Source organism: Tachypleus tridentatus, chromosome 9 (assembly GCF_004210375.1).
Source record: "Tachypleus tridentatus isolate NWPU-2018 chromosome 9, ASM421037v1, whole genome shotgun sequence".
NCBI classification, from domain to species: domain Eukaryota; kingdom Metazoa; phylum Arthropoda; class Merostomata; order Xiphosura; family Limulidae; genus Tachypleus; species Tachypleus tridentatus.
In genome coordinates, this window is record NC_134833.1 from 4,527,901 (window position 1) to 4,539,918 (window position 12,018).

The 12,018-nt window shown below is 37.2% G+C and overlaps 2 protein-coding genes across 5 annotated transcripts in view; both read right to left on the reverse strand.

The window, feature by feature from the left end:
- The window catches only part of LOC143224692 (uncharacterized), a 33,978-nt gene extending 27,797 nt beyond the window's left edge, over positions 1-6,181 (reverse strand). For 3 of the 4 annotated variants that reach the window (XM_076452886.1, XM_076452881.1, XM_076452885.1), the window contains exon 1: positions 5,520-5,570. The gene's annotated coding sequence lies outside the window, so the exon portion shown is untranslated. Of the gene's footprint in view, positions 1-5,519; positions 5,659-5,938 lie in introns of those variants that run through there. The other variant, XM_076452883.1, reaches the window with a different exon arrangement.
- LOC143224693 (uncharacterized) lies at positions 6,032-7,452 on the reverse strand. Its single transcript, XM_076452887.1, has 2 exons — positions 6,575-7,452; positions 6,032-6,191 (listed from the first exon to the last, which is right to left on the reverse strand). The coding sequence occupies exons 1-2, from the start codon at positions 7,057-7,059 to the stop codon at positions 6,137-6,139; spliced, it is 540 nt and encodes a 179-aa protein (XP_076309002.1). The 5' UTR covers positions 7,060-7,452; the 3' UTR covers positions 6,032-6,136.
- Between the last annotated feature and the right edge of the window lie 4,566 nt (positions 7,453-12,018).

Sequence of the window (12,018 nt, forward strand, 5' to 3'; positions counted from 1 at the left end):
GGTAAAGTATAAATTAAACTTAAATGGCATGAAAAAGATTAATGGCCTTTAAAAAACTAAAAACATTACCAAGTTGGACAGTGTTACCATAACCAATAACACTGTCTAAAGTTATAGAGAAACCTTCTAACAGAACATGCTCAAAATGGTGCCATCGTTGTGAATCATAATGATGACAAGAAAGTAAAATGCGGTTTATTGTGATCTGAGTGTTACACAGACTACACACTGATCTGTCAGTTCCAGATAAAAGAAAACAATGAGTTGAAAAACTGTGACCAATGCGTAGTCTAGTTAGAACAACTTCCTCTTTCCGATCCTTACGCTAACAAGACTCCAAGTCAACTGCCAGCTGGCACAGAGCCGAGCCTTGAATACAGGACCATGGTTCATGGGACAGGCACAGCGGTGATAGTGCCAGAGCAGATAAACTAAGCTGCAATGTCAGTGAGCTCATTCCCGCAAATACCAACATGGCCTGGTATCCAGAAAAACTGGATAGAAGTAGACGTTAAAGAGAAATGGGCCAGTCTGTTTTGAATATTAGCGACAATAGGGTGTGAACCAACGTGAAGCGATTACAGGGCCAGTAGAGAACTAAACGAGTCAGTATAAGTTCTGCACTTCGAGTACTGCTTAGCTTCTATGTGATCCAGGGCAAGAGAAATGGCATACAGTTCAGCAGTGAATACAGATGCTGTAAAAAGCATTCTGCACACAGCCACCGAACCACAACAAACCATGGCAGAGCCGACACAGTCACCTGATTTTGAACCATCTGTATAAATAAGAATGGAAGGATGGTTTGAAAGATGTTCAGCAAATAGCAGTCAGTATTTCCAATCAGGAGTGTCTACTTTTCTCAGATGACTTAAAGACAGGTCACAACTGGGGACTGTAAGAAGCCATGGTGGGATGGGTTGACCAGTGGATACAGCAATGTTTTCCAGGGACAGACCCAATTCATCTAACTGCACCTGGATATGAAGGCCAAAAGGAGCAATGGCAAACCGTATGTTCTGAAAGACTATGGTTCATCGAGGAAAGAAAACACAACCTCAGGCGGGATACTTTAGTAAGGAACAAAGTTTCAAAGCATATAGTAAAGACAATTGCAAATGGTGGAGGTACATTCTGCACTTCCCCAGTTCAGAGCCAAAGTCCTTGATGATGAATAGGGTCTAACATCTTTAAGGCCAATGGTCTGGCAGAGCCATAGACCAGTGATCCATAGTAGAGTTTCAATTGAATGAGAGCATGATATATCTTTTACTTCAGTGTTCTTGTACATTTGGCCCGTAGCTGCTTGATGTCAAAGATAAGCCCCAAGAACTTGGTCTCATAGACCAAAGGCAGCAAAACTTCACCAATACAGAGTTCAGGATGAGAGTGAATACCCCGTTGGCAAAAAGAGTGCATGCAAACAGTTTTAGAGAAAGAGAAGGTAAAGTCATTTGCTGTGGTCCACTTCAGTAAACAATTGAGTAGATTCTGTAGTTGCTGCTCCTTTACCTCATGTTGAGCCCGTTTGCAACAGCAAGAGGGAGTTGTTCAGTGATGGCATTAATTTTATACTGAAAGGTGTGACACTCAAAACACAGCCCAGAGGGACTCCAAGTTCCTGCAAAAAAAAAACAGGAAAGTGTCGAACACACACAAACTTGGATTCTCCTGTCCATTAAAAAATTTTAATAAAAATTGGCAAATGGCCACATCACCCATATATATATGAAGGTCTCACAAAATGCCATACCTTCATGTTGTATAAGCCTTCTCAATGTCAAAGAATATTGACACAGGATGTTGTTTGAGAAAGACTTCTCTGATTGACGTTTCAAGTCGAATAAGGTGGTCCATGGTGGAGAATTGTCGTCGGAACCCATATTGGGTGGGCGAGAGGAAGTTGTTTGATTTGAGGAACCAAACAAGACGAACATTAACCATCCTCTCTAAGGTCTTACAGAGAGAGCACATCAAAGCAAATGGATAGTAGTTTGTTGTCCTGCCTTTCTCCAAGCCTGGGAAGGATTCCAAGATTCCTTTAGTCTGGTTCTAGGCATCAGGAAAAACATTCTCCTGCCAGATCCAGTTAAAAACAACCAGAAGGATAGCATAAGAAGCAGGAGATAGATGGCGCAGCATCTCATAGTGTATATCATCAGGTCCAACCAATGTACTGCCAGACCAATGAAGGGCCAGTTTGAGCTCCATCAATGTATAGGGATGATTATAGTCATAGAGACAATCAGCTGGAAAGAAAAGAGGTGATTGCTCTGCCCAAGTCTTTATGGCCAAGAAAGCAGAAGAAGAGGCAGAAGTGCTAGATACCCAGCAAAAGCTTTCACATAGAATATCGGCAATGCTCTGGGTATCAGTTACTTCCTGGTCATCAGAAAGCAAGATTGAGAGGGGGACAGAGTGATATTGGCCACTGACCTTTTAAATCTTGTCTCAAATGACTTTGAAACTGGTGGTAGAGGATATGCTGATTGTGAACTTAATCCAAGATTCCTTCTGGCTTTGGTGTCTTACCCATCAAGTATCTGCACGGACCCACTGGAAAGCGATGCAGTTCGAGAATGTGGGATATCAATGGAAAGTATCCCAGGCTCATTTTTGAGCCTTCCGTGCCATTTGATAGGCAGAATTCCAATATGGACGATGACATAGTGGAAAACATGTCGAGGTTTTAAGAATACATTAAGCATCTGCTTGTACAATACAGTCAGTTACTGCTGCCACACAGTCATCTATTGATGGCTTACAGACAATGGCAGAATCAAGTTCTCTTGAGAGCAGTGAGAGAGGGACAATTTGCCTGATCCACCTTCCACCGGGACATACGGATCAGGTGGCATCAATGACGGCCAGTCTCTCTCAGGATTATAGGAAAATGATCACTGCCTCATAGATTATTGTCAACCCTCCATGAAAAATGGTAAAGTAATGAAGAGGAACAAACTGAGAGTCAGTAACGGACTGACTGGTGCATGGAAATAGGTAGAAGAACCAGTATTAAAAAGAGATAAGTTGTGATCAGAAAGCATACACTCTACAGAGTGACCCCTCATATCAATACCAGCACTTCCACAGAGGGGTTAATGTCTATGTCAGGTAGAGAACAAACAGTGATGGTATGACCCCAAGGAAACAGATGGCTACAGCCTCCAAGGGTGTGTCGAGTTGAAAAGACAGGGTGGGCACATGCTGATCAACCAACAGTGCCACCCTCCGTGCATTCCTCCATCACACAGCCTATCATTTCTGTATAAAGAAAACTGCCAAAAGATGACTGTATAGGCAGGTTTCAGAAATATTTCCTGTAAGGAGAGACAAACAGAATGGTAGGAAACAATCAGTGTTTTGATGTTATCCAGATTAGAACATAAACCTCGACAGTTCCATTATATCAGGTTGGCCATTTTTTATTTATGTGTAGGCAAACTCGGCAGAGAACCCTTCTGTTTATGACCATGTCTTTTTTCCTTACTTTCTTTATTCGAAGGAGGTCTATCGACCTCCATGGATACTGCTCTGTGTCAATTGGTCAGGTCTTGGTTGTTGGAAAGGGATTCTATGATACTGAGGACGTGAGCGAATGATTCTTTTGTATCTTGGGGTGAGTGAGAAAGATAAAACCGAGGAAATGCCTGTACCTGGAACCAAAGGATGTGGATCTTGAGGTTTGGTGGAATGTATATAAGGGACAGAGATAGGTGTTGAAATTGATTCATCTACTTTTTTAACCATGGATGTCAAAAGACTTCATTTTTTGGAGAGCGATTCTTTAAGAAGCAAAGAGAAATCTGTTTGCACACCCACAGTCGCTGTGGAATGAAGTGCAGCAGCATACATCCAAATCCAAGATGAGGTGGTGGCCAGCAATCTGAGCCTCGGGATAGGTAATATTATGAATCATTTTCAAATGCTGCACCTATTTTTCTTCCAACCATGTAGGGCAAGAACGAAAGTATAACGGGTGAGAGCCATTGCAATTGATGCAATGAGAGTCTGTTTCACACTCATTGGCATCATGGTCCTTGCCACTGCAACGAGCACACATCAAGGAACCACGACATGACATCATCCATTAACCGAACCACTGACACTGGAAACATCTGAGAGGATTTGGAATGTATGACCATACTCTGCAATTAAGATAACCGGCCTTGATAGTGGCAGGTGAATGTGGTGACGTAAATGTCAGAATGAGGACATTGGTCGGCACCACAATTCCATCTTTGCGAGTAGAGAAACGCCTCACTGAATTTCTGACTTGAGAAAATTCTTCAAATCCCTCTCAACCATAACTCCTTGTGATGGATTCAAAGTAGCATGAGGTGTAACCTCTGTAGGTATATCCCCAGTTGCCTTTGAATGCAACAGGAGTTCACTGTGTTGAGATGTGAATATTTCCACCAATATGTCACCAGATCAAATCTTTTTTACTGACTTTGAAAAGCCAGCAAGTCCCTCTAGTCCCTACTGAATGAAAAATGGAGACATTTGCCCTAAAGGTTTATCTGAAAGAGAGTGCAATATAAGCAAATGAGGTGGTACAGGTGGTGAGGATTACTGCTCAGAATCTTCAAGGCGTTGTCGTTTAACTATACACTGTTTTCCATTATTTTATTAAGATTTTTTAATTGAAGCATCCATAATAAAGAAAGGAAATTTTGCCCACTGATCCCACCCACCATGGAGCACTATGAGGGGACACACTACAATGTCAAACAAGCACTATATCCAAACACCAGTATCAGATATAATGTCCACAACACCTGTTGAGAACATCCAACACTGGTACATGGCTAACCCTAGCCCAAGTGGACCAGCCGACTGAATGAAGGGCCACCCCAAGGCTGCCCATCTACAGGAATTCAAAGCCAAAGTGGTGTGTAAGGGTTGGAACCCTCAACCACCAGGATCCTCTCCCCCTTTTCACATGGGTGGATGTTTAGATCCCAGAGGAGGTAAACTTAAAGAACAGAACCTTCCCTGTGAGGTCCCCCTCACCACATTCAAGAATCCACACTGAGGGGCCACAGAAAGGTTAGGTGTTTTAGATCATCCAGAAGTGTTCAGTGAGTAAATTATAGTCATAGGAAGGTTAGATGACTTGATTCATTTGGAAGTGTTTTAAATATGAAACACTTGTTAAGTTAAGATAGTATGACACTTTATAATCAATAAGCATGAAATATGAGTTAATACTAACTATGGTACATTATTGTGTGAAATAAGCTAGTTACTACAGCTTTACTTTTGTATAAGTTAAACCTTAGTTACTAAGTTAGGTACATAACAGATGTTATCAATGAGTTTACAATGTTAGTTTCTGAGCTATGTAACTTACTAAAATTTGACCATGTACAGAAGTTATGATTAATAATAATAATAGCATGTATTAATCAGAAATATTTATATCAGTTTTAGGAAAGTAGGATAAAACATCACGATACCTTAAACATACCTTTCTGTGTAACTGTAACATACCTTTCTGTGTAACTGTAACATACCTCTTCCCACTGTTGTTCTTTTCAATTTCTCGCTCTTCTTTTATTCCTGTTAACGCTTCTTCTAGAGAGACAATCAGTTGCTCTTGTTTACTCATATTTTCTTCATCTCTAACATCCCTGTTTCCTGTTCTGAGTAATGCTAGAAACAGATATTACACACAGAACAGATAAGTAATAACAACAACAAGAATTACTCTTGCATACATGTTAATTGTGATTTGTTACATTAGTTGTTCTAGCAGGATAAAAGTTTCAGAAGCTTTTTAGTTTTCACACATCATGTAAATTATAAAATAAACTAATGCATGTTGAAGTACATTTTATACTTGAATACAAGTTACAAGTGATTAGCTGATACACTCATCAAATTGAACACTGTGCAGACCATGGCGTAGTAAGGGTTCACTCCTATGACCAACCTTCTGTGTCTGTTCGTACTTCAAAGCTTCTGTGCTCAGCTGAAATCTCAGCGTGGATACCTCGTGTTCTAGGGTTCCTCGTACACTTTCAAGTTCATCGTTCAACTCCTTCAGTTTGTTGTTTAGGATTTCAACAGTATTATCTCTTTCCAATACTTGTTGCTGAAGGTCAGCAATACACAAAGTTAATCGTGTTCTTTAGTTTTCTACAACACTAGCCTTGTCTTTGAAGCTGTCCACTTCTGCTTGTTCCCTGTACATGTAATTAAAACTTTAAACAAATTTATACACTTTTATTAAAGTTCAGCAGGAACAATAAAAAAAAAAAAGCTTACATTTAAAAGAAAATATTGAAAAAATATTTACTATGCAACAAATTACAGAATAAGAGTAAACACCACATTTTGAACTGCTAGAAAATCCAAAGGAAGAAATTTCTTAATCTTATGTGAAAGGAAGCTAAATTCACTAACACATTAGTAAATGGAACTAGAATACATCTAATACTGTGTGTTTCATTCATAGAGAATATAAGTTTTATAAACAGAACTAGAATACATTGAATACCATGTTTCAATCAAAGACTAAACAATAAAACTTGTAACAAAGTCCTTGCTTCTCTTTCTATTTGCTAACCTGAAATCAAAGTCCTTACAAAAAACAACATTCTTTTCTTGTTCATATAATTCTAGTTTCTTTTCCAATTCCTGTTTTGAAATCTGTAAAAGTTCTACTTGAGCTTTCAAGTCAGCTTCTCGAGCTTTGTAAAGAGCTTTCTCGCTCTTCAAATGACGTACCAGGTCCTGTAAAGCATTCTTTCTTGTATTATTTACAATATATTCTTGGTACTTTTCCACAGCAGGTAATTCATTTTCACATAATAAACCCTGTGACTCCTCTTCTATGTTGCATGCACTAACTTCATCAATTTCTGGTAATGTTACATTTTGTTGATGGAAAACTTGCCCAGTGCCAGTAGCTATATCACCGATGACTGAAGTTTCACTTTTCATGTCTACTTCATCACCACTATCAACTTGTTCTACCATTAAGACACTGCTAGAAATACCTGGTAGGTTCTCTTTTATATTTAGACTAGAATCATCTGGAATTGCCATCATCTCAGATTTTGTTGTCCCAGAAGTTGTACCACAATCACTACTGCGATGAGCGGTACAGACTCTTGCTCTGAATTTCCTAGAATGGCATCTAACTTTTCTTTCAAATATTCATTCCTCTTTGAACTTTGCACAAGACTTGCATACAATAGTTGGCACTGCTCTTCCAGTATGTCTAACCTGCTTTTTGTTTGGCCAGATTCATCTTTTGGTAACAAGTCCTCACCAGCAGTAGCTCCATCAATTGGGGAAGTTGGAACAGACATATCAGCTTCAAGGCTACTGTGAGGGGATGTCACAGATGCACTACCAACAGATGAGGATAAAGGAACAAGACACTCCATATCTGATGCTTGCACTTCAGTTAATGGTGTACTATTGTCAGAAAGCGGCTATCTTCAACAAATCCACTTTCTTCGCTTGTCTGTTTATGTCTATTTGCAAATTCCTCTCGAAGATTACGCCATTCTATTTCTGATTCACAGTTCTTGATTCTCACACGATTCCAGTCTTCTCTGGTTGCTTGAAGTTGCTGTCGTAGTTTTCCTAGAAGTTTTCGTTTTTCTTGAAGTTGTTACTACGAACAGCTTCAGCAATCCGTGGTTTACCATGCTCCTTTTAATGTCTGAAACAACATTTTCAGTGGCATCAAGTTCATAGGAAATACCGTACATTTTCGCTGATGCTCTTTAACTGCTGCAATTAGCTTGTTATTCAAGTTACAAGAATTTTCTAATTCTTGCGAGGACATCGTTTGATTATAAGGAATTCAAGCTTTGCCATGGTTCGTTTGAGTGTATGAATGATGGCAAAAGCGCGTCATCACACATTTTATCACGAGGTATTAGACCTCTATCTTCCATTACTGCAAAAGGCTTTTAAAAAATGTAGATGATGAAGAGCTCTGATCTTCAATAATATCTTTTAAATGTAACACTTCTAGTACTATATTCAACTGCCTACAAAGTCTCTGGTGTTTCTGAAGAGAGGCAGTAATACTCTTGTGAATACTATCAATCATATTTTCTTGTTCTTCTACAAGACTCTCTAAATAAGGGACATTCTGTGATATTTTGTCTAAATAACTTTCTTTTTCTGAAAAGCTTTTGTTTTTCTCTTGTAGTTCAAGTGCTAAGTCTTCCTTTTGCTTTTCTAATTCTGAGATTTTCTGTGTGAGAAACATCTTTTCTTGTAAATGGCCATCAATGTTACACTTGAGATCACTACCAAGTAACTTCAAGTCATCACCAAGCTTGCGGTTCATTTCTTCAACATCAGAGTTTCTCAACAAGTGAAGAAACCTGAATGTCTGCAGACTGTTCAGATAGACATTTCATTCGAACTTCCAGTTCTCTAATTGATGACCTGGATCTTGTTAATTCATCTTCTTTAATTTCCAAGTCTTCTTGTACACTTTTAAGTTTAGACTTTAATAATAAAATATCATTTTCTAATTCCTGTTTTGTTTGTTCCATACATTCCAGTTCATGCATTTTAGCTCTGTTTTTTCTTTTCAGAAGCTAGCTGTACTTTTAATTCTGTGTTGTCCTTTCCAACTTCCTCCATCAGGTTTCTCATATTATCATTTGAATTCAATACACCTTGAACCCTTTCATTCAGTTCATTTTTGGCACTTTCAAATTTCTGAATAGTGTTTTCTTTCATTTGCAGTTTCTCTGTTAATATGTTTAACTTTTCTGACTGTTGTTCCAGTAAATTGGACTTTTCTTCATTTTCTTTCAGCTGTTTGTCCAAATCTTCAAGTAATTCCTTTTGCTTCATTTCCAGACTTTCAACTTCTAATTCAAGAGAAGATACAGTTTCGTGGAACTCCTGTTTCAGTGACCTTTCTTTCTCTAATTCTTCTTTAATCTCCACAGTGTTTTGTTTCATAGCCAAAACTTCCGTTTCTAATTTATTAATTTGAATTCTCATATCTATCTCATTTTTTTCTGAACATTTATCTTTATTCTCCTGTTCAATCATTAATAACTCCACCTGTTGAGAGTATTTATTGGCAAGATTTCTCGCATCTGTTAATTGTTCTTCTAGCTCCTGTTCTTTCTGGTTCCATTCTTCACAGTGCTGTTTAAAATCTTGTTCTTTCTGGTTCCATTCTTCACACTGCTGTTTAAAATCTTGTTCTTTCTGGTTCCATTCTTCACACTGCTGTTTAAAATCTTGTTCTTTCTGGTTCCATTCATCACACTGCTGTTTAAAATCTTGTTCTTTCTGGTTCCATTCTTCACACTGCTGTTTAAAATCTTGTTCTTTCTGGTTCCATTCTTCACACTGCTGTTTAAAATCTTGTTCTTTCTGGTTCCATTCTTCATAGTACTGTTTCAACTCATCAGTAATTTGAATGTTGCATTTCTTTAAGTTCTTAACTTCTTTCAGCAAATGATTCTTTTCCTGTACGGAAAAATATAATATATTTTAACTATATTACATCCATCCAATGTTTATTACACAAGCAAATAAATAAATATACAAATCCGTGCAATAGATTTCAGCCCTTGGCTTACGTAGTCCAGGAGCTACTGGAAGAAGGGAAAGAAATAGGAATTGAAAATGACATGGATTATGAACTTACGTTGTAGTTATAGATGATTCTGTGACATAGCATATGGATGGAATAGTTTGTGAGGTAAACAGGGAGAAAAGAACTAGATTATGCTATCCTGGAACACAGATGAAAGAAACAAGTGACAAAGCAAGAGATATAAAGAAAGGGACTGACAACAATCCAGTTTTTGTGTGTACAATACAATACAAGGAAGATTAGGTAAGATAAGCTAACTAAAAAGTACAGGTGCTTGATAAAAAGACTACAATTAATTGTCAGCAGTATCCCTGATAAAATTAATTTATGAGATGAAATTTTGAGTAACTCAGAAGAGCTAAATGCTTGGCTGAAATTAATATGAAAAGATGAGCAGGATAGCCAGTTTAGTGTGAAGAGGAAACAATTGTAAACCATCCAATCCAAAACAAGTAAAAAGAGTCTGGAATGTTTGCAAGGATTATTAACTTAGCTGTAAGGGAAGTTTTAAAGTAGAAATAGATAGTTGTGAGAGCAAAGATTAACTAAAGATGATCAGAACTGAGAGTTAGAGGAAAGTTTAGCATAGAAAATTAACATAAATGTAGTTATAAAAACAGGCTTAATTGTTATTATGATAATGCTAGAAGTACAGGAAATAGAAAAAATAAAGTTAGGACACTAGTAGAAACAGAAAATTTGATGTAATAGGGAATAACTGAAACACATGGTTAAATGAAGATAATTCTGATGACAAAGTTTCTTTGAATGACATGGTTATATAAGTTATTTAACAGGAATAGAGCAGTAAAGAGAGGGGGTGGAGTGGTTGTGTATGTAAATAGTGAGTTACCTCCTGTTGAAGCTGAGAATATCAACTCTCTTAACATGAGGCTGGTCAATATGACCAACCATGTGATCTTTTTGTACTCAATATTTGTAACTTTCAATATAGCATGCATATCTTCACAAAATTTGGCAGTATTGCACTTAATATTACAAGTCTTTAACATAATATTTTTAATGAAGTGTTTTCAATAAAAGAAAATAATTTTTTCCATGAATATATTGAGTATTTATTTTTAACAGTCTCTGTGTAAAATAATTTGTTAAAACTGAAGATATACTTTCTCTTATATCAAACCTCCTTTCTGTAATCCCTAAAACCTCCTGAATACATTTTATTTTCTTTTAAGTAAAACTTGATAGTTTATATGTTATTTTTCTCTAACCTAACTCAAATGTATTCAGTCACTTTGATCAATGTCATAACCACCAATATAAATCTAAATTACCCTTTGTTTCTTTCTAGAATGACTTCATATTGCAATATGAAACCACATTCATCTATCCTAAGCAGCTCCAAGTTTATAAAACTTATTTATAATTATTGTTTTCTTTACCCTTTTCAGTGCCATTTGGAGCCTGACTAACTACTGTTTGTGTCAGTATAAGTAGTAAATTACAAGAGGCACACTGTGCAAGTGGATTACATCACTCATAACTAAATGCAACTAGTAAAATCAGCCTGCATGAATGTCTAGTGAACATTTCAATTATTATTTATGTATCACACTGGGGAAATTAAGAATTTTTTAAATACTGCCTTGTACAATTAAAAATTTCAAACTTAAATACCATTAAAATATGATTTATTTGCTGAGATTTTATGCTATTCTAATTGTTATAACAAATAAAATGTAGTTAAATGAAAGTTTAAATATGAGATGCTAAAACCATATCAGTAAAAAATACAAGGGTTGATAGGGTTAGTGATAACAGCAAGAAAATTGAATTGATTTGGGTTTCTGTTAGTGGTTATAAATCTGTTACAGACCACCAGATGAAACTGGTAAAATTAGTGAGAAACATCACAGTGAGATTAAAATTTCAGCTGTCACTAAAGTCATAATTACGGTATATTTAACTTGGAAATGCTAGTCAAACCATAAGGGAGAAAGGTTTCTGGAAACTGTTCAAGATTCATATTTCTCCAATTAATCAAGGAACCCACTAGAAATAATGCTATTTTAGATTTATCATTAACTCCTGATACAGAAATGATAAGATATTGGTAAGGTAGTAGACACATAACATTTTAAAGTGAATGGTACACCGCAGCTAAACTGCAGGCGACAGTTGATTGCCACTACACCGTGAGCAATTACTACAGTAAACTGCAGTCGACAGTGATTGCCACTACACTGAGTGAACAGTGATTTTCACGCTGAGCTGCTGGTCGACAGTGATTGCCACTACACCGTGAACAGTACGCTGAGCTGCAGTCGACGAAGTGATTGCCACTACACTGTAAACAATGCCTTTGAACTGTAGTCAACAGTGATTGCCACTACACTGTAAACAATACTTGCTGAACTGTAGTCAACAGTGATTGCCACTACACTGTATACAATACATGG